The 20343-nt window shown below is 44.5% G+C and overlaps 2 protein-coding genes across 3 annotated transcripts in view; one reads left to right on the top strand and one right to left on the bottom strand.

The window, feature by feature from the left end:
* CDH13 (cadherin 13) overlaps positions 1-20343 on the top strand; it is a 748238-nt gene that overhangs the window by 714780 nt on the left and 13115 nt on the right. The gene's annotated exons all lie outside the window — the stretch shown is intronic.
* KCNG4 (potassium voltage-gated channel modifier subfamily G member 4) lies at positions 1976-17501 on the bottom strand. Of its 2 annotated transcripts, none has more exons than XM_053987833.1 (3): positions 17242-17501; positions 15557-16356; positions 1976-3055 (listed from the first exon to the last, which is right to left on the bottom strand). In XM_053987833.1, exons 2-3 carry the CDS (start codon positions 16304-16306, stop codon positions 2270-2272), a joined length of 1536 nt encoding a protein of 511 aa, XP_053843808.1. In that variant the 5' UTR covers positions 16307-16356; positions 17242-17501; the 3' UTR covers positions 1976-2269. The 2 variants fall into 2 exon arrangements, with proteins under 2 accessions (XP_053843808.1, XP_053843807.1); XM_053987832.1 differs by having other exon boundaries at positions 17188-17501.

The following is a 20343-nucleotide window of genomic DNA, read 5'->3' on the forward strand; positions in this document are numbered from 1 at the left end:
GTGGCAGGGTCTGGATGTGCGGGTGGGAGGGAGGGCTAAAAGCTGGCCCTGGTGAATGCTCCTTCACTGAGCTTTGCCCCATCACAAGGACATGGGGACCTTGGCAAGATTTAAGAAATGGAGTAATGAAAGCTGGAAATCTGATTAAAAACTAATTTAGGCCTTGATTAATCTCAGTGCTTAAATACATTCCCGAAATTCAGCGTGTCAGAGCCCTGTGGGGATCAAGAGGGCTGTCACTGTGGCTGGCATGGGCCCTGAACACACAGGTGTCTGTGCACACCTGGCCTCTGTGACCTGCGTGGAATTCACTGAGCACCCTCACACCATCTGAAGGGTCACATTGTGCAAAACCATCCAGTCTGTCCTTAAAGGAGATTGCTGACCTCTGCAAAGCCCTGTTGATTCCTCCTGGCTGTACATGGGTATCCCAAAAGGGGCATCTTCCATTTCCACCAGAAAATCACTCCCACTGCCTCTCTGGCAATCATTCCCCTCATTCTTTACTATTTATACCTTTGGATACTTCTGAGCTATCATCTCTTTTTCAAAAAGTCTATTTTTTCTCTTTCTTCCAGAGAAACCTGTCACCATTCAACACAAAATATAACACCAAGGCTGTTTGATATGGTCAGTAAGCTTGAGCTTTTTTTTATTCCTCATTTTTATTTTTAATAATTATATGAAAAAGAAGTTTTTGAAGACTTTTGCTGTCTAGTATGATATGTTTACAGTCTGCAGACCACAACTGCATTTCAAGCAAATGCTCTTGCAAACAGTATGTGTTTTATACAAAGCAGTGCAATTTGTTAGGTACAGATTGATCATCTGGCTGCAGGCAAACTTTGAAAGCTGTCACATACAGCGGTTTTATTTTAAGCTTGTTACTGGCTTTAAATACAGAATTTGGATTTGTGTCTGTATGCCTGGTGGATGAGCTGTGGATAACCACACTGGTGTGTAGCCCTGAAAGAACGTGTCCTAACGCCTGGCTCAGGATATTCATTGCAAGAACACTGGAAACTCAAAGGCAAATAAAATAACAAGTGTGTCTGTGCCAACAGAAGCTGGTTTGTCTGTTACTCATTCAGTGTTAGGTATTCAGCAAAATGCATGAGTGGTAGAGACAAAGTTTATTCTTAGTAGTCATAGAGAAGGATGAGCATTTATCAGTGAATAAACTCTGACATTTTTACATTCTCCCAGCCTCCAGCTCCATGGGGGTTTTTTGGAGCTGGCTCTGCTGGGTTGGCTGCTGCTTACACCGATGCCAGGAGAGAGGGGAGCACTGGAACCTATGCTGTTGCTTTGCTTTGTGTATTTTGCTGATGCACACATGTGCATGTTTCTGTCAGTGGTTTTGGGAACGGCCCAGGCCAGGCTCAGTTCACTGTGTAGATGTGTTTGATAGGGACACCAGGCTCAGGTCCCTGTGTAGATGTCTTTGATGGGGTCTCCAGGCCCAGGTCCCTATTTAGATGTGTTTGATGTGGTCTCCAGGCTCAGGTCCCTGTGTAGATGTGTTTGATGGGGAACACTAGGCCCAGTTCCCCATGTAGATGTGTTTGATGGGGGATACCAAGCTCAGTTCCCTGTGTAGATGTATTTGGTGGGGTTTCCAGGCTCAGTTCCCTGTGTAGATGTATTTGGTGGGAGATTCCAGGCTCAGTTCCCCGTGTAGATGTATTTGGTGGGGTTTCCAGGCTCAGTTCCCTGTGTAGATGTGTTTGATGGGGTCTCCAGGCCCAGGTCCCCATGTAGATGTATTTGATGGGGACCACTAGGCCCAGGTCCCTGTGTAGATGTATTTGATGGGGTCTCCAGGCTCAGTTCCCTGTGTAGGTGTTTTTGATGGGGAACACTAGGCCCAGGTCCCTGTTTAGATGTGTCTGATGGGGTCTCCAGGCTCAGTTTCCCTGTTTAGATGTATTTGATGGGGTTTCCAAGCTCAGTTCCCTGTGTAGATGTGTTTGATGTGGTCTCCAGGCCCAGTTCCCTGTGTAGATGTATTTGGTGGGGTTTCCAGGCTCAGTTCCCCGTGTAGATGTATTTGATGGGGAGCACTAGGCCCAGGTCCCTGTGTAGATGTATTTGGTGGGATTTCCAGGCTCAGTTCCCTGTGTAGATGTATTTGGTGGGGTTTCCAGGCCCAGGTCTCTGTGTAGATGTATTTGGTGGGGTTTCCAGGCTCAGTTCCCTGTGTAGATGTATTTGGTGGGGTTTCCAGGCTCAGTTCCCTGTGTAGATGTATTTGGTGGGGTTTCCAGGCTCAGTTCCCCGTGTAGATGTATTTGATGGGGGAGGCCTGTCCCTCCAGGACCAGGCTGTCCGTCTCGTTGAAGGTGTCACTTTCCCCGGAGCGATTGGCGCTCTTCGCCCGGCTCAGCCGCGACTGCAGCCGCTCGTGCTCCTTGCGCAGCTCAGAGTAGGAGTGGGAGAAGGTGTGGAATATCGAGGTTGCGGGGAAGGACATGATGAGGATCCCGCTGAGGATGCTGCTGAGAGCCACCATCTGGCCCGGCACGCTCCGCGGCACCATGTCCCCGTAGCCCACGGTGGTCATGGAGATGATGGCCCACCAGTACGAGGCGGGGATGCTGGTGAATTCCAGCACCCTGCCCGACTCGTTCTCGGCCAGGTACACCAGGGGGGAGAAGAGGGTGACGGCCACGCACAGGAAGAGCAGCAGCAGCCCGAATTCCCGCGTGCACTTGCGCACGGTGAGGCCCAGGGTCTGCAGGCCCAGGGAGTGCCGGGCAAGGCGCATGACGTAGAGGATCCTCAAGGCACGTAAAACCCGTAGCACCAAGCCCACCTTCTCCAGGTACGTGTTGCTGCTCGGCCTGTCCTCCTCCTCGCTGGAGTCGTCCTCGGAGAAGATGAGGGAGGCGTAGTAAGGGGAAATGGCCAAGAAGTCAATGATGTTCAGGGGTCCTTTGAAGAACTGACACTTGCTCCTGGCCTGGATGAAGCGGAGGCAGAACTCCAGGGAGAACCAAGCCACGCAGATGGTCTCGATGACGAAGATGTAATAGCACTTCTGGGAACACTCGCCCTGCCACAAAACAGAGTGGGAAATAAACAAAAGAACAGCCTGTGAACCAGCATCCAAAAACACTGAGGGGTGAAGCAATATGGATCTGCCTGAGTCACTGGTAGCAGAGATAAACAAACCCCAGCTCACAGGTAGTGTGGCAGCTGTCCTTCGGTTCCACAGAGAATATTGAGCACACAAAATAGCTGAACAAACAGATCTAAATACCTCCCTCATTTTACTGTGTTGCTTCTTCCAGCCTACTGGAATGCAACTCATCTATTTATAAAGTCCTGGCATGCAGGTTCTAAGTCCTGAATGCTGCAGACAGGTAGAAAAATTATAAATGAAAAGCTTCATAAAATCAGGCCTGCCCTATTAAATTAATAGCTGGCCTGTCACTACTTCTTAATGCAGCTAAGTACTTTGCAAGTTCTCATGTGGAAACATCTTGAAAATGAGAGTTCATCAACACAGCAATCTATTTCTAGGGTGAAAAACAAGTGCACCTGTATAAACAATAAGATCTGTCCCATGAGAATCAGTGAAGAAAATATGTAAACAATTCAAGAATAGAGAGATTTGATGGACAAGTAAAATACCTTTTACTAACCAATACAGTAACTGACAAGAAAGTTATCAACAAATTAAAGTTGCCCACAAAGTCTGTAAAAACTGTATAAAATGAGTTGTGTGAATAAAAAATTGGCTTTTCCCACATGAAGAAAATGGAGTCACGGCAGACTTTTTACAACACTGAATAACTCACAGTTTCTGCTGCACTTGAGAGTAACAAGTCTTTTTGTGTTATAGAATTGGCCAGTAGAGGTTCCCCCTCAGGAGTGAGTTTTACCCTGCCCAACCCTCAGAACAATTTAGCTCTGTAGCACCATTTGGGGATTTTTCCTTTCTGCAGAGTAAGCTGCCAAGTCCATATTTTACCCCTAAAATGAAACACCACAGAAGCTGATGAAGGCCTGGCCCTGCCAGGGCTCTGCATGCAGGGTCAGGCTGTGGCTCCATTTGCAGTCAGAGCTGGAGCACATTGATGCTTGCAGAGCTGCTGACTGGGCTTGATGAGATTGCCTGCAATCAGCAGTTGTGTTGTGTTGTGTTGTGTTGTGCAGTGCTCACTCTTTCTGAGCCCTGAATTATTTGTACAGTGCAGCCTAGACTCTGCACAAACCTGCCTCTGGTCACTCCAGTGATGGGGCCTCTGAATTATTCATTGCTCCCATCAAGATTTGTTTATTTTTTTTGTTAGCTGGGCTGAATTTCCAGTACATCTGTTATTTATTTGCCTCTAGACATTTGCAGGTGAGGTTGCTCTCAGATCATCATGAGGTTTTCCCTATTCTTTCCTTAGAAAAGAGAAGGAAAGAAATTTTGTTTGCTGGAAGGTTTAACCATTAAGATGTAAGCTGTCTTTTGAACTGAGCCTGAAATTTCAAGGTGTAGCAATGTAGAGACTGTTTGGGAGATTTTTAATTCTTGCCACCCTCAGTGACCTCAGTATTCCCTATGGAAATTTATATTTACTTAGTGAAGGCAATTTATGCTGTCAGCATAATGAGAACATGCTCATTGCCTTCACACTGGGAGATGTATTTCATCCCAAGAGTTTGCATGTGAACATTTTATATATTAGAAACATTTGTATATATTATGGAATGCACCTGACTTGATTTATATAGAATATCCCTCTCTAATGTCAGTCTCGTCAAACATTCTTCATCCTTTTGAATACCTTTTTCAAAAGCAACAAATAAGAGGGGGTAGAGAAGGAAATATCAATCACCAAAGCCAATTTCTGTTTCTCCCAGTAGTTTTGAGGATTTTTACAGCTCAGTGTTTTATGTTGCTCTCAGAACTGTTGTCCAAAGATCAGACAGAGCACACTGACTTCAAAGCTCTGTTCTCACCAAAACACTGATGCCCCTGTGTCAGTGGGAGATTTCAATTTTTTTTGCCACCACATTCTCATTAGTTACTTTCAGTACTGCCCAAATACCCTGACCCATGCAAGCCTTTTTTGTGTAAATGTCAGATAAAGAAATCTCTGTGCCACAACAGCTTCTGTACAATTCCTCTTTCTGAGCAAACCAGACACATTTGGATATCCTAGTGTTCAGCACCTGCCAACACAAACCACAACAAACTCCCTCACTTGACCTCAAAGTTAACTAGAGGAGAATTCTGGGGTTTTATTTCCAGATCTTTGAGTCAAATTTTCACTGAGCTCCTTCTCCTCCTCCTGCAGTTTGCTCATGGTGGAGTGGGAGCTCTAAAAGCTCCAAGCTGGGGTGTTGCTGACTGTGAGCAAGAGGGGGAAGATGAGGTTTTATTTATAACTGACCACAGCATATTTTGGGAGGGCTTTTTCAACCAAACCATCTGACATCAATCTGTACTCAACCTGTCACTGACTTTGATGGGAGAACAGTTATGACAGGGCCCAGCAGTGAGTATGTAACTCTTTATACTTTATTCATCCTGCAGATTTACTTTTCAACAATGCAAGAATTTATCAGGATTTATGGAACTTGCCTCCAGCAGAAATTCTACACCCTATGATATAAATGTAATGAGTGCCTGGTATTGATCTTCTGTATGAAATGAGCATTTGGCTCAGCAATGAATGAAACAATATTTAGTGTATAAAAAGATATATACTGAGCCTGGTGTCTGAAATATTGAGTGGTTTCTTAGATTTATAAACTACCTCAAAGATGCAAAGGAGTTGTTTCAAACTCCTCTACCACCAGAGATAGTCAAAAATTCAAGCTTCCTTTTGATTATCCCCCTCTGATGTATAAGAGAGTGGCTTGTTTTTCATGTTCTCTTATGTGCTGGAGTTGATGGTGTTACAGTGAGATTGCTAATTTTAGGATATTTCTGTTAAATTATCTTTAAATAGGAAAAAACCTGCAGGTTCATAATAAAACAGGGGAAGAGCAGTACTGAGTCCAGTTAACCCAGTTCCCTCAACAGCCAGAGGAAACAGGTGCCCAAGGCAGCTCTCCTGGCTTCTGTTTTCCACTCACAGAATCCCAGAATGGTTTGGGTAGAAGGGACCTTAAACCCATCTTAAACCCTTAAACCAGGTTGCTCCAAGCCCTGTCCAACCTGGCCTTGGATACTTTCAGGGATGGAGCAGCAAAAAAGCAATTTATTCATTAATTGTGAATTCCAGCTAAATGCGCTTGAGATATGTGCCACTCACAAGATAAAAAGAGATAAATTTCCCAGCCTCTTAGTTTGGCAGGAAACATTGATTAAAGTGTAATGACATCTAGGAAAACAAAACAAAAAAAAAAAAATCAGATTCCAGGGTTATGCAGCACTAGCCTAACTTACAACAGGTACAAATCTCATACAGTGAAAATAATATCTTTACATGCATCAATAATTTTAGTTATGCCCAGGAAGACTGAATCAGAATTTCCCCTGCAGAATATATCTCATCTATCCATGCTGGTTTCCAGATGCTGGTTTTTTTTTGTAGACAAGGAAAACCTTTATTATTATTGAATAACTGTATGACACCACCAAGGAACTCCTCTTGCTCCTTCAGGGTCTGCTCTGTGTCCCACCTGTCTGCCCTCTAAGACAATTGACAATTAAAATATGCTTTGGCAAACTTGTTCTGAATCAGCTGAAAACCTAATCCACCAATGAGTTTCCTACTGCCAGAGATTTACCCCAATACCTTTTGGTGGGTATTTACCCTTTATTCCCTCTTAATCTGAAGTACAATGAGGGAAGAAATCCTGTTATTTCCCTCATGTTGGGAGTGCAGCTGCAGCTGTGTGAGGATAAAATTGGATAGGTACCAACCTTCTGCCCTGGGTGTGATTGACTCTAAGTGGAAGTTTATTGGCAGCAGTCTGAGCCTGTTTTCTGTGGTGTGTAATTTGGGATTTCCCACAATCTATAAAAAGGGGTCCAGGAGATAAGCAAAACTACAGCATTTCCTGTGATCTCCTTCATGTGCTTGCCAGGGAGCTCTGCTCAGGATGGTGTCAGTGATTCCAAGTGTTTCTTGATGATCTATTCCCAAGTTAAATAGCAAAAGTTCAAATGATCTATTCCCAAGTTAAATAGCAATTGATCTATTGTGTCAAATGATTTATTCCCAAGTTAAATAGCAAAAGTTCCTCCAATGCTTGTAGAACACTTTGCTAATAAGCACGGCTTGATCAGTATCTGGATTATTTCAGAATAATGTCATATTTCCAGAGCTTTGGAGTGGAAATCAATATGTACCTCAGCACAAGGTATATGTGTTGCTTACACAGCACACTTGTGAGAAAGGAATCTCATGTTATTTATGAAGCCAAGCTGATAGAAGTCCTTGAACCCAGCTAGAAGTCATGACTGAACCCCTGCATGCAAACACTGTTATTCCCAGGGCATGTTTATGGGAACCAGCTGGCTCATCATCATAAAACAAATGAGCAATGGGCTGAAAGGATCTGAGCCCTGCTCCCAGCCAGCTCTGCCTGAGCTGCAGCAGTGATTGCTCCAGAGGAAAGCTGCCCTGTGCTCAGTGACCCACCCCTAATGGAGCCAGAACCAGGCAGGGAAGGAGCTCAGAGAGCATATGCTCCATCCTCTTGGAGTCCTAGAGGAGCTTCCCTGAACACAGGACCTGCACCTTCTCATCCCTCTGCAGTGGAAGGACAGGCTGCCAGAATGTCACCGTTCACACCAGGAGTGTGCCTGGCTCCGTGGCTGATGCAAGGTCACGGTTCACATCTGCTAAATTTATCCTGGCAGGGGCAGGTTTTGTTTGGCACAGTCAAGCTGCTGCTCAGATCCTTCCTGTGATGCACACACTGCTCTGTGGACAGAGGCCAGTGTCCACCAGAGTGGCAGCAGATGGGATCAGCCTGTCCTGCAGCTCCTGACCTGCCTTCTGCCAGCCTGTGCTGTCCAGCACTTATCCCGGCAAGACTGCTCTTCCTGCAGCCTGGCCCTTTGGCCAAAATCAGCCAGCCCTCTAGGTGCAGGATTTGGAAGTAAAACCAGCAGGAATTCCCCTCCCTAAGCCCAAGGTTGCCATTTCCTGGGTGGGGGGCTGTTTTCCAGCTTTTTGCATTTCTCAGTGACACCTGGGCAGTGCATCCTGGTCTAGAGCTTGTCCCTGAGCAATTCCCTCTGTGTGAAAAATACAAACTAATGGGATGGTGAGAAACAAGCTTTGGTTCTTCCCACAGACCCAAGGCAGTGGGAATACAGAGGAGGCTGCAAGTCTAGAGAAGGGTTAGGAAGGAGCAGAGGCAGAGCAAGACCTGGGTGTAGGGAACTGAGCTACCCAGCTGGCTCCAAGCTGTTCTTATCCCGTTGGCAGCAGGAAATGAACAGATACAGGGCAGAAATCCCTTTTGGCTGTGAAGTGATGGCTTGGTTAGGAAATGTGGTGCCAATCTGTGTTCCCTGCATACCTGAGCTCCGGGATGCAGCTGCAGTGCTGCAGGTAGTGCTGAATCACTGCGGCCGCATTGACGCTGCTATTTGAATAATTAAACCACGCTCTGCTGAATCAAATGATGGGGAGGGAGAGCTTGAAAACCCTGTGTTATGGATCACATCAGCACTTGGATTTATGGTTTCAGCCTGATGCAATAAAACCAGAAGGTTACAGCCTGCTGAGAAAGAGACTCTAACCTGATTTAGGGAATGATGAGCTTGTTAAAGCAGTGCTGTGTATTCTGAGAACACAGTGAATTCCAACTTGTTCTACTTGGTGGAAAAGAAGCTTGGACTTAGGAAAACAATTACTACAACTACAGCATTTGAGGAAACTAAACTGATAATGGTATTTTATTAATGTGGACATTAGAAAGATCAGAGAAAGAAATTAATGCTCTGTGTCCAACAAATAATTATCCCCTCTGGGGCAGAAGTGTACCTAAAATAAAATGTTACAATTAAGTTTTAAACTTTAGTCTGCAAACACTGTGAGAGTCAGTCTGAAGAATCTGATTTTGATTTCAACCAGTTGGTGACTCCAAAGTGTTGGTGTTAGCAGAAAGATGTGAAAGAGTAAACTTTTTCTTGTTTTTCTGGCAAGGAATCTAACAGACAATTTTGTAACTGTGAAGAGCAGTATAGTCAAAATGACAAGGAATTTATCTGGACTTGGGAGGATAACCTTCAACTGACAGTTTTGCTGCTGGTCAAAGTATTTTGCCTGTTACTGTTTCTTTGTTTCTTTTCTCACTGGATTGTAAATTCTTTGGAGCAGAAATTCCTTCTTATTGTAACTCTGGAGTACAGAGGGTCCCGAATCTGTTTTAAGGGAAGATACTGGTGCTATTGAGAGGGGCTGACACTGTGGGAAGGAACTTGTATAGTAAAAATGCAGCGACCCTGACTCAGGGAAGAAATGCTGATGTCTGGCTCCAGATCAGAAGGCTGAAGGATAGCTTTATTAAAACTATACTCTATTACATTCATATACTATTTAAAGAGACACTATCCTGTTCTACACACTCACTTCTTACTCACCTCTCTAACTCAAACCGGGACTCTGCTGAGAGCCCGAGCCACAGCTGGATCCCACTGGTCACTGACCCCAAACAACCTTCACCAGAATCCAACCCAGCAATCACTGCAGGTGAACAATCTCCACACCACATTCCACATGGGGAAAACAAAGGGGCAGAGATAAAGATTGGTTTCTCTTCTTGTCTCTGTGCTTCTCCTGAGAGACAGAATTGTGTCTCTCTGTCACAGAGAATGTGAATGGCACAAACTTGGAGGATAAATTAGTTTCAGAGTTTCCCAGAGATGGAGTGCCTCTGTGAAAGGCAACACCCGTCTTCCCAAAATGGGCATTCATTGAACACTCACCTGTGCTGAGCCCCTTGAGGAGAGCCAGGTGAGGGGAGTGAACAGGCTTTTGTAACTGTTACAGCCCTGAAAGCAACAGCAGGGAAAGAAATCCTGATTCCCAGTGAGGAACACGTGCTGGCCACTGCACAGCTGTTGGTGCAGTGCCTAGTGCAGAACAGCTGGAACAGCTGGAACAGCTGGGGGTCCCCCCAGGATGGCGTGCAAAGCTCAGAGCCTTAGCACTGCTGGGACACAGCCAAGAGGGGACAGACATAAGGCAAACAAATAATGTCTAATTGTGCTTTCTGAACACTGGACACTGGCTTTGGAAAGCCAGGCAGGCTCCTTTCCCTCCCTGAAGGGTCAGAGTTTGTGCAGACACTGATTTTGTGTGGCAGCGGGGGTGAGCTGGGGCACAGATGGTCAGCAGTGACCACCCCTGCAGTGCCCTTTTGGCTGTGCAGAGCAGGGCTCCAGTGATATGAACTTTATCAGTGCTGTACATAACAGACTCAGTGCTGAATTGTGCAGTTCTGGGGGTGGATGCCTGGGAAATGGTCACTGATAATGTGGAACTCTGAAATCAGGGTCTTAACGTGACGGTGCAATTTCAAGCTCAAAGCTCCCGGTGTTTCTGGCCTCAAAAAAAAGGCAGATCCCATAAAGCAATGATTCATAAATATATATCAAAGTCCCAGGCCTGAATATTCTGCTTTCTGTTGTTTAATGACTTCTTATTTAACCTTTCTTCAATCATTATTCATTTTACTAATTCATCCCATGAAGCACACAAATAGCTGGGTTTCACTGTGCTGAGTACACCCAGACCAGGAGGTTTTTGGTGCTCCAGTGAAGCACATTTTCCTACTTTCCTCACTGATGAAAATGGTCAGAAAAAAATCAGAATTGCACTGGATGCTTGGACAATTTAAGACAGGGATTGTCTGCAGAAAGTGACCTGATAAGAACCCAGAATAAAGTGCTTGAGCAGATGCAATAAAGCCAAAGCACATCCAGCTTCATTTTTTTCCAAGTAATTTCAAGTCATATGTATATAGCAGTGTATTTATAGATAGGCATGTACACATATGCCTTTATAGTATTACACTTTAAATGAGCATTACATTTTCTTTCTCTTCACAGTAAGGCAAATAAATTGGGTTTTTCCCCCATAAAGTAAAATTATTCCAGTTTTAAAGAAAACCTGTTTCTTGGCAGTTTCTCCCAGTGTGCAAGCCAAATAGTCTTTAGCATCATACAGAAACCTTCAGCAACATCAAGCATTAAAAAACTAATCAGGGCCTCCAGAATAATGATGTAGAATATAAAAAATAATTTAAAAGTGGTTCTATATGTTAAGTACTGGGTTCTCCTCATCTGTTCGTGTTTTCTGGATTCTAAGTGCAACCAGAGACTAGAAACTTACTCTTTTAAAAGGAACTTGGTTTTCACATAATCAAATGATCCCAGGGAAAGAAGCTTTTTTGAAAATGAGTATTCTGTGTTTCAGGATAAAAACTTCACATGAAACAACAGTGGTTGCAGCTTATGATGATTTTGTTTCTTTAGGTCCTATAAAATACCTAAAGCAATTCCAAGCTTCTCAAGGTCAGTTAAGAGCAAACACAAGAATTAGCAGTAACAAGGTCGGGGAATGGAAATATCTGGGGGTTTTCTTCTCCCTGACCTTAATTTGCTGCCTTCCTTAAGAAGAGACCTTGCTGTAGCCTTTCTGCTGAGTCATTTCTCTAGGGGATGCCAATTTTAGGGACTCATTAAATGAAATATCTCATCCCAAGGAAAGTCCCAAGAGTACTTCAGAGTGCTCTCCCTCTCCAGGCCCTTATGCAGTGGTTTTATCCCACAGTTTTCTGGTGTAATGATGTTTTTTTCCCTTTGAGTTGGATGTGCTGAGCAGTGGCTGTTTCAGTGACCCCTCTTAGATCCTGATTGCAACTCTTATGTGGGACTGGGACTTTTGGGGAGCTTTGATGGGATTTCTGTCCTGTCTCTAGTGGGGTGATCTGAATTTCTTCATTTGAGGGTAATACTGGTGAATTTTGTCACTTCAGCTTTCCTATCCTGTATGCTTGGTCTCCAGCTCAGATTTGTAGTTCTCTCAGGCTGCCTGTTCAGATCAATAACAGATTTCCTCACCTCTAAATATGCCTTTTTTCCTATCTTTACATGCCTTGATTACTGCACATTGATGATATTAAATCTGCTTTTTTACCAGACAGTTTGAGCTCCATAAAGAACTGATGCAAATATCATGGACAAGGATATATTTCCACTGGAAAATGTGATCATTCTGTTGTTTTATTCCTCACTAACATAACCTTGTTACTGATGACTCCTCTTTCCTTCGCCTCACAAATAATAAAACCTTTTGTATATTTATTTCACTGTCAGACTCAAACTTGAGCTCACCAGAGCTGTTCCTTTGCTGCTCCACATTTTTGCTGAACTTTTTGCTCACCCTTCACCTGGGACTGCTCTCTCTGGGCTGGGATTCACATCATGTCCATATATAATATCAACTTACTTATTTGCCCAAATCTGGGTGGGTTTTTTTTTTTTTTTCATGGGGAGGTTCCTAAATGGCATTTGGCACATTCTGGAGTGTATCAGTTATAACAACTCCTCCTTTATTTCGCTGTCAGCTGCATCCCCGACTCCAAGCTCCCCCTCCCGCCCCCTCTGCTGCCCCTGGCGCTGGCTCCTTCCCTCCCCTCTGGTTGCCAGGGTGACTGGGTTTCCCCGATGCAGATGCTCTCTGCTGGCTCCCTGCCATCCCTCTCCCGGAGACAGACCCGAGTTTTCACTTTCCCTCGCATGCCGAGGACTCCTGGTTGCTCTTCTGCCTGCTCTTTGCTCCCTTCTGAGCAGACCTGGCTCAGCAGCTGCGCGAAGGACCAGGGATCTGCTGTGCCTGCAGGGTGGGATCAGCAGCCTCTGAGCCAAGTGAGTGAAGTGGAAGTCACCTTGCATTGTTTTGCTTTTTTTTTTTTTTTTTTTTTTTTTTTTTTTTTTTTTTTTTTTTTTGACTCTGATCCTTCTTGAGCTGGAGTCCAGCCAGTTTTCACTCTCTTAATGTGGCTGTGGTGAGGAGGAACAGGACCCTAGAGTGGTACATATGCAGCAGAGGTAAAGCCTTTTTTTGTCTGTTTTTCAGAATGGGTAGTATGGATAAATTCAATTTCCAGTGTTAGTGACATTGGAAAAGGGATCCTTGCAGTACTTTTGAGGACATTTACCTCAGAGCTTTTGCCAAGCTTTGACTCAGAATTGACTAAACCTCACAATATGGCATCTTTGAATTCAGGTGTGGAATTTCAGGTTGTTCAGAAACTTTTGTGAAGGAATTCAACTGTTTTCTGTCACTGAGCAACAGATATCGAATCATCTTTGTGTTCAGCCCTAAAAGCAAAATTTCAGGTCCTGAATGCCTGTTTCAGGTTGCTGGTAAAGGTGGCCCCATCTTGGAATCACTCTCTGAGGTCAGTTCTGAGTTACAAATCAATGGAGAGTTGATTTTGCTAGGTATGACTCAGCTGCAGCCAATAAATACTAATTTTAGTCAATTAATTTCATGGAGTTATTTGTCCAGCTCTTGTTACAATATTCTTTTGAGATCCCAGTAAGGAAATTTTAGTTGTTGCAGGCTAAGACTTTAGGGATGGAAATTTAGGGATGCCAAAACTGCTTGTTAGTAGTTCAGAGTCTCTGCTTTTCCACAAGGCATGAGTATATTTTGTCTCGTATATTCCCCTATGTTTCCTATGGCAGAACATCACATAATTCACAGAACAGGACTTTTAATACTCTGTGTTCTGGGGCACAATGACAAAGTGCATTAGGCTGCTGCTGTAAGTGTAAATTATGCAATGTTTCCAAATATTTGGACAAATGTGGTCCTTTCCTCAAGTTCATCCTTCATCCTCTCCCCTGCACTTTCAACAATCCATCTTTTGAGCTTGTTTCAATGCAGTTTGCTTGTTTTTAAAGTACTGATATATATGCAAATCTCTAAGTAGTAATGTCATCCTTGTTTTATAGGAAATCCAGGAACTGCAGCTCCCAGACACACTTATAACCCTCAGCATGCTTTTCTTTCTAACTTAGTAATTTATTTTTTAAACACACAACCTCTTACACCCAGCAGAGCTGGGCTCATGTGCTGGTTCTTTTACATGGGACTTATTTATCAAAGCTTTTTTCTGCCATGGTTGGGAAATGAAGATAAAAAGCATCAAGCCATTTCCATTAACAAAGTTAGTAGGAAGCACTTGCTGGAGCAGAGTTTGTAATGTTTGTACATTGAGATGGAAGAAGGATGCTCTATATTTAAAATGCTTCCTTGGAAGAAGCATTGGAACAGTGTTAACAGTTTTTCCTGTGATCACAGTTTTTCCTTTTTTCAGCCAAAAAGTAATAGAATAGCTGAGGAAGGCTGCAAAAGCACCAGGCTTATTCCCGACAGGTTGGAGCCTTCCTGGGCAAATTGAAGTCAATATCCAAGGGGTTAAAATGGAAAAGGGAATTATCTTAGATTTCAGCCTCCTGTGCAGTCCTCAGCTTTACTCAGACATCAAATATCAGGGCATATTTTAACCATGACAAGGCTGCTTTGACCAGTAAGATAGATACAGATTTTTATCTTGTGCACATCAGGTTGTGCTATAAATGTAAAAATGACTTTATTCATCAATGTATGACACTCTGAGTGTCTTGACTTACAGCAGGGGTTGGGGCAAGGGGTTTATTTGACATAGATTTCCTCAGCACTTCTGGAAGGGCAATTTGCAAATGAAGTGCAGGATCCATTATAGAGATTAGTCAAGGTTATTTGATGAATTTGGATGTTACCACATCTGAAATAACTTTGGGTTTTTTACTTTTCTTCTGGTCTATTATTACAAAAATAAATCTTTTAAATGCTGAAGTATTTATGGTAATGTTATAGAGAAGATCTTTCATGTGTGATACAGACTTGATTTATTTGCCCTGAATTAATGTGGATGAGTTCTTTGAGAAGGGTTTAAATGCAGTTAGCAGTTCAGATAGTGCTTGGTATTGCTCCTACAATATGTACATATACATGGGGCAAATACGGAATTCTCTTAGCATGGAATTATGATTTTTTGGAGGCACAGCTTTTATGTATCAGTATGTGCAAAAATACTTCATCTGCCTCTCATCCTTCAATCTTTATGCAACTACTGAAATATAACATATAAAAATTAATGAATATTTCTCCCTCTTTAAGCATCTGAAAGTTTTATCACAAGGGAAGACACCCAGCTGTTTTAAAAGTAAAGATGTCAGAGGAAAATATTTCTGTAGCTGATGTGTCCAAAGGAAAGATTGCCTGTAACTAGAGAGTGAAGCATCTTGGAAACTCCACAATGTCAGTTTGAGAGTCAGTGCTAACAAGTTAATCTTACACTGGCAGCTGCCTCTCAAGAAGAAAAAACCATCCTATATTGGAGAGCTGAAATATCTGCTCTGTCCAAAAGCTTTCTTGTATTGTAGCTAAAAATCAGTATAATATCTGTTCCCATTATCCTTAACATGATATCACTTGAAAATGATAGAACTAATTTGAGTCATAGCTGCTCTTTCTGTCCCAGACTGTGCCTTCAGTTCTGTGGTTAGACCAGTTAAGAAGGACTCACTTACCCTGTCTTCTTCAGCTCTTAAGTCTGGCATTGTGCTCACACAAAGGCTGACAGCTGTGGTGGCCACAAAGAGGATGGAGAGACAAGCAAAGACTTTGCCTGGCAGTCCTGACTGGGGATTTTCCACCATATCTCTGAGTCTGTTCATGAACTGCCCAAATCTGGTTTTCTCATCCAAGACACACGAAGCCTCCTTGCTCCTCCGGAGCTCCTCTTCTTTGCGGATCTCGGCCAGCTCCTGCAGCTTCTGGAACAGCTTCCGAAAGCAGCAGTTCTCCAGGTTGGATTCCTCAATGCCCCAGTACCTCAGCTCCTCCTGGAAAGACAAGGCACACATGTCTCTCAAGAGCATCAGCTTCCCCGCTGCTAGGAAGCTGACAATCATCCCGAAAGCGTTGGGGTTCCTGTCAAAGAAGAACTCGTGGGTGTCCTCATCGTAATCGTCACACAGCTGGATGATTTCTTCATAGCTGCTGCAAAGCTTTAGTTTGCTCAGTCTGGTCAGGGGAAACTCGTCTAAAGTACTCCAGGGCAGCAGGTACTTGATGCCTCCAACGTTGATCATGATCTCTGTCTTCAGATCGACTGCAGACACTTGGTCAGGGTGGTAAATCCTCCTGGCTCTCTGGTAATGGACCCCCTTGACAGAAGGGGTTTCCACGCAGATGGGAAGCAAGTGGCTCAAGGAATTGCAGGAGTTGTAGCTAATGTTGCTATAGTCTTGGTCACTGCCTCTGGAGAGAATAGGCATCTCTAAGAGTTCTCACCGGGACATCCAGAACGGCATCAGAGCAGGGGGATCTGTCAGCCAGAAGGTACAGGGAGGAGGAGAAAACATAGCAGAGGTTACTGCAAGAGACAAGGAGTTTCCAACCACTTTCCTCATTCAGGAAATCAGTGAGTGCCTGTTTTGTAAGTAGAAGTCACCTCTGTGCTTCTCCCTGAAACCTGCAGCCCGTGAATGAGCTTTGCTTTGCAGCCTCATTGGTTGTCTGGCAACACAGGCACGGAGCAGAGCCACAGCCTCATTCATAATTATCACCGAGGCTCGGCCGCCTGTAAATCCCAACGGGAGCACCTCGGGCTCTTCTCCGAGCAGGTCTGGGCACCGCTAGATCCTTATTTTCCGGTCGTTGTCGCTTCGCTTTCTTATTTCTATACACCCTAACCATGCGATAACTCAACTAAGCTGCTTAATGGTTATTAGCGAGAGAGTGGTCAATTACCTGCCAGCAGCTGGATGCGAGTTCTAATTGCTTTAACGGGACTGCTCAGATCGTGATTCCTCCGACTCTCGCTGCACGCCCGTTCTGCCCTGCCTCTCGGGGGGATTGCAGGGATTAACTGGGAGAGGTTTAAAAATGCCTTAAATTCTGTCTAAATCATTACTGTTCTGATCAACCCGACCTCGTGCCACTGCAAATTACTGAGGAGTTAGAGGGGACCTTTGCTCACCGCGGAGAAAACTTTGTTATAAGCAGGCAGAAAGTGTTTTCTCAGCTCGGAGAACTGAAATTTAAATTCTCCTTTCAGGGACAAGCCCCTGGTTTTGCCCGTAGTCCCTAGAGATCAAAAAGCACTTTTTTACCCCAAGGCAGCGAAGTGCAAGGAAAGTTTCCCGAAGTGACTTACCAGCGGAGCAGGGGCAGCTGGCGGGCGCGGGGCTGCCCCGCAGGTGATGCTCACCTGCCGCACACGGAGCAGGGGCCGGCAGCGGCTCCCGGGGGCATCGTCCGCTTTTGGTTACATGGAAAATCCCTGGAGCACTCCGGAGCTCTTTCCTCTCCCTCCTTCTCCTCTTTCCTGGAAGGGGAAAGCAGCCGTGGGTGTTGATGTAGCATATGTTGTGCTAAGGGACCCTCCCAAAGGTGTCCTGAGCGGCAGCTCCTCTCCTGGGCTTTCCTGGTGGGAGATGCTGAGGGAGAGCTGGTGGATCCTGCCCTCTCCCTGGCCCTCCTCTCTTTCCCCCGGGACTGTCGATGTGGTCCTGGAAGAGGAGGGGAGAGGGAAGGGGGAAGGGCTTAGAAATAATCTCTCCAGCATCCCTCCGTGTGTCCAGCAGGCAGCAGGCAGCAACTGGGTAAGAACATGGAGTACAAGTCCCCGGCTAATGAGGTTTGATAATCAGTAAATTCTGGCAAATCTACTTAATAAAACAATTTCAGTGTCTATTAACTCCTTCCAACATAGTCACGCTACAGTCGCTTGGTCTGGAGAAACCACTTCAATTTCTCAGCAGCAGTTTCCATGAGCTGCATCCCTCTTGAAACTGGGATTTGCTCTTTAATATCCCTAGATGGAAAGGGGAATTTGTAGGGTCCATGGATGCTGTGCCTCAGCATTCCTTTGGCTATGAGGGAAGTGCTTTCCTTCCATAAAAGAAAGGACTTTTGGCTTGTAAAGCAGAGGTCTCTTTTCCAGATCTGCAGTGCTTTCCCAACAGCCAAGAACTTTTTCCTTTGCTCTTTAGAGATGATGGGAAATCAAACCTTATCATTATCTCACTTTGCTCATGCATGGCTGTAGGGGGCTGGGATTGCTGTAATGCTTTTTGGTTCTGCAGTTGGGATGGCACAGATTTCACACAAATTCTGTTTGCTTTCACACAAATTCTGTTTGCTTGGCCTCGGGCAGAGGGTCCAAGAAACCTGGCCTCAGGTTCTGTGGACAGGTACCCCCTGTGGGGCTCCCCAAAAAGCCTTGGCTCGTGGCTGTAGCCAGCGTGGCTGAAGGCTCTGAGGTGAATCCTGTCTCCAGAGAGATGTGTGAATCTGTGGGATTTAAACGCCACACTGGGAGTGTGAAGGTCACCAGGAAAAGTGAGATGGGGACAAAATGCAGGTGCTCCTCACCCCTGTGAGCTGTGAGGGGCTGGTGAAGCCCTGAGCTGCTGCTCCTCAGCTTTCATCAGCACTGAGCAAGGCTGTGGCACAGCCTGGGACAGGGAGCCTTTGCTAATTGGGCTGTTGGGGCACATCTCTCCAGGCCCACGAGGTGTCCACAAGATTAACTTCTTATCAGGCTTCACCACTGAGGTTTTCACTCAAGCCCTAATTATGCCATCCACAGAGAAAGACCAGATAGATGCCTGAAGGCTACGGAGTTCTGGAAGCACAGCTCGGAATCACTTAAATCCTACACCTTTGTGCAGGACTCAGCTTGCTCTGCCCATCAGTCTTTCCTATGGATTATTTCTGTGAAGAAAAAGTAAACCTATTCTAATTAACTTTGGATGGATTGCTTCACAAAAGGATAAAACCAATTAGCATTTCCTTCCTACCTTGTGAAGGCCTTGCATGGTGTTATTAAAGGCTATTTTTCTGAAACCAGCTGACAAGAAGGTGAATAAATCCAAAGCAATAAGCAAATGCTGTGTGCAATTGAGTGATTTAAGTGCTACATTTATTTATCAATAAATACATGTACTTTAAGTTTTCTAATACTGGGTACTCTCATACTTGTTTTATTGGGACCTGCAGCTGTGTCTGTAGCCAGATCAGGACCTCGTTGCTGGCTAGAATCATACAAATAACTGTCAGAGACAGAGAATGGATAGAAATATTCCTATCTGAATTTGATTAATGGCAGATGAATGCACACAAAAGAAAAATACCTAACTTGGTGTCTGAGGAAGCTCTGAAGCACTTACACATGCACCTCACCCCAGAGCTGTCCTGTCCTGGCCAGGCTCTGTTTCTGCCCTCCTGGACCCTTCTGCCACATCTGTGGGAGATCCTCCTCAGCACTGATATCTCTCTGCAGGTGAGAAAGGAAAATTCCTGGCTCAGTTCTAGCATCTGCTGATGTGTTTTTTCACTTTTTAAAAAAATTTCATCACTACTGCTGTAGTTTTCCTTTTAAATTCTCCATGCCCTTTTCAATATGAAGTTCATAATCCTTAATTTCTTTCTCTGTTCCCTGTTTCCCTCACAATTTCTGGAACTGCTCCCTCCTTGCTCTTTAGCCATCTGGTTATATCAGCTCCTTACACACCCTTTATGCCTTAAATGCAGTTTCCATATGCTTGGCTGATTTGTGGGCATGGATGACATTCCTCTCTCCTCCTTGTTTCCCTCCTTTGGCAGCTTTGCCATTCTCCTGTGGTTTGGTTTAGTCCTTTGTTGGAATCCTGGATGCTGAGAATTTTAAACTTTCTGTGCTGAAGGGCACAGACCTACAAGAAAATACTATATTTGAGAAGGAGAAGGCTTCCAAAATTGATTAATAGCACTGGGATTACAGGTGTGCAGTTTGATTAGAAGTGTGTGATATCACAGGATGGAAAACTTAAGAGTTTGGGGGTTTAGAATATAGCAATATATATGGGGCAAGATGGAGGTTTTAGGGTTGTGGCTGGTTGTTCTTCTGCACCTTCTTCTCCATGGGTTTGGGTGGTGTTTTGTAATTGGGCAGAAAATCCACATTGCAGACTTCAAGTGATTGGTTATTGGGTTAAAAGTGAAAATAATTTAGGTGTCATTTCTTAACTGGATAGTTTAGCCTTAAAAGACCTTAAAAGGAAGATAGTTAGCCATTTTGTAGCTAACTAACATTTAACTAACATTTTGTTAGTAGAATGCTGTAGAGCTCAGGATTTGTAATATAGATAAGAAATAATAAACACTCAAGTCTGAACGTGAATTATCACCTTGAGAGCTTCAACCCCAGCCTTGACAGAGGTAGAAAAAGAAGCCAAGAGCTGGCAGTCCCTCTCTCACCCCTGCTGTACAGCAGGGACAAGGTGCTGCTGCTGAGGAAGGAGCAGAAGGAGGTGTTTGCCCAGTGGGT

This window comes from Vidua macroura, chromosome 11, assembly GCF_024509145.1.
Source record: "Vidua macroura isolate BioBank_ID:100142 chromosome 11, ASM2450914v1, whole genome shotgun sequence".
NCBI classification, from domain to species: Eukaryota; Metazoa; Chordata; class Aves; order Passeriformes; family Viduidae; genus Vidua; species Vidua macroura.

Excerpts from the sequence above, each read along its gene's own strand:
- KCNG4 (XM_053987833.1), bottom strand. The coding sequence starts at position 16,306 with ATGCCTATTCTCTCCAGAGGCAGTGACCAAGACTATAGCAACATTAGC. Across the intron at positions 3,056-15,556 it reads TAAGAGCTGAAGAAGACAGG|GGCGAGTGTTCCCAGAAGTG; the intron begins GTAAGTGAGTCC and ends GTTTTGTGGCAG.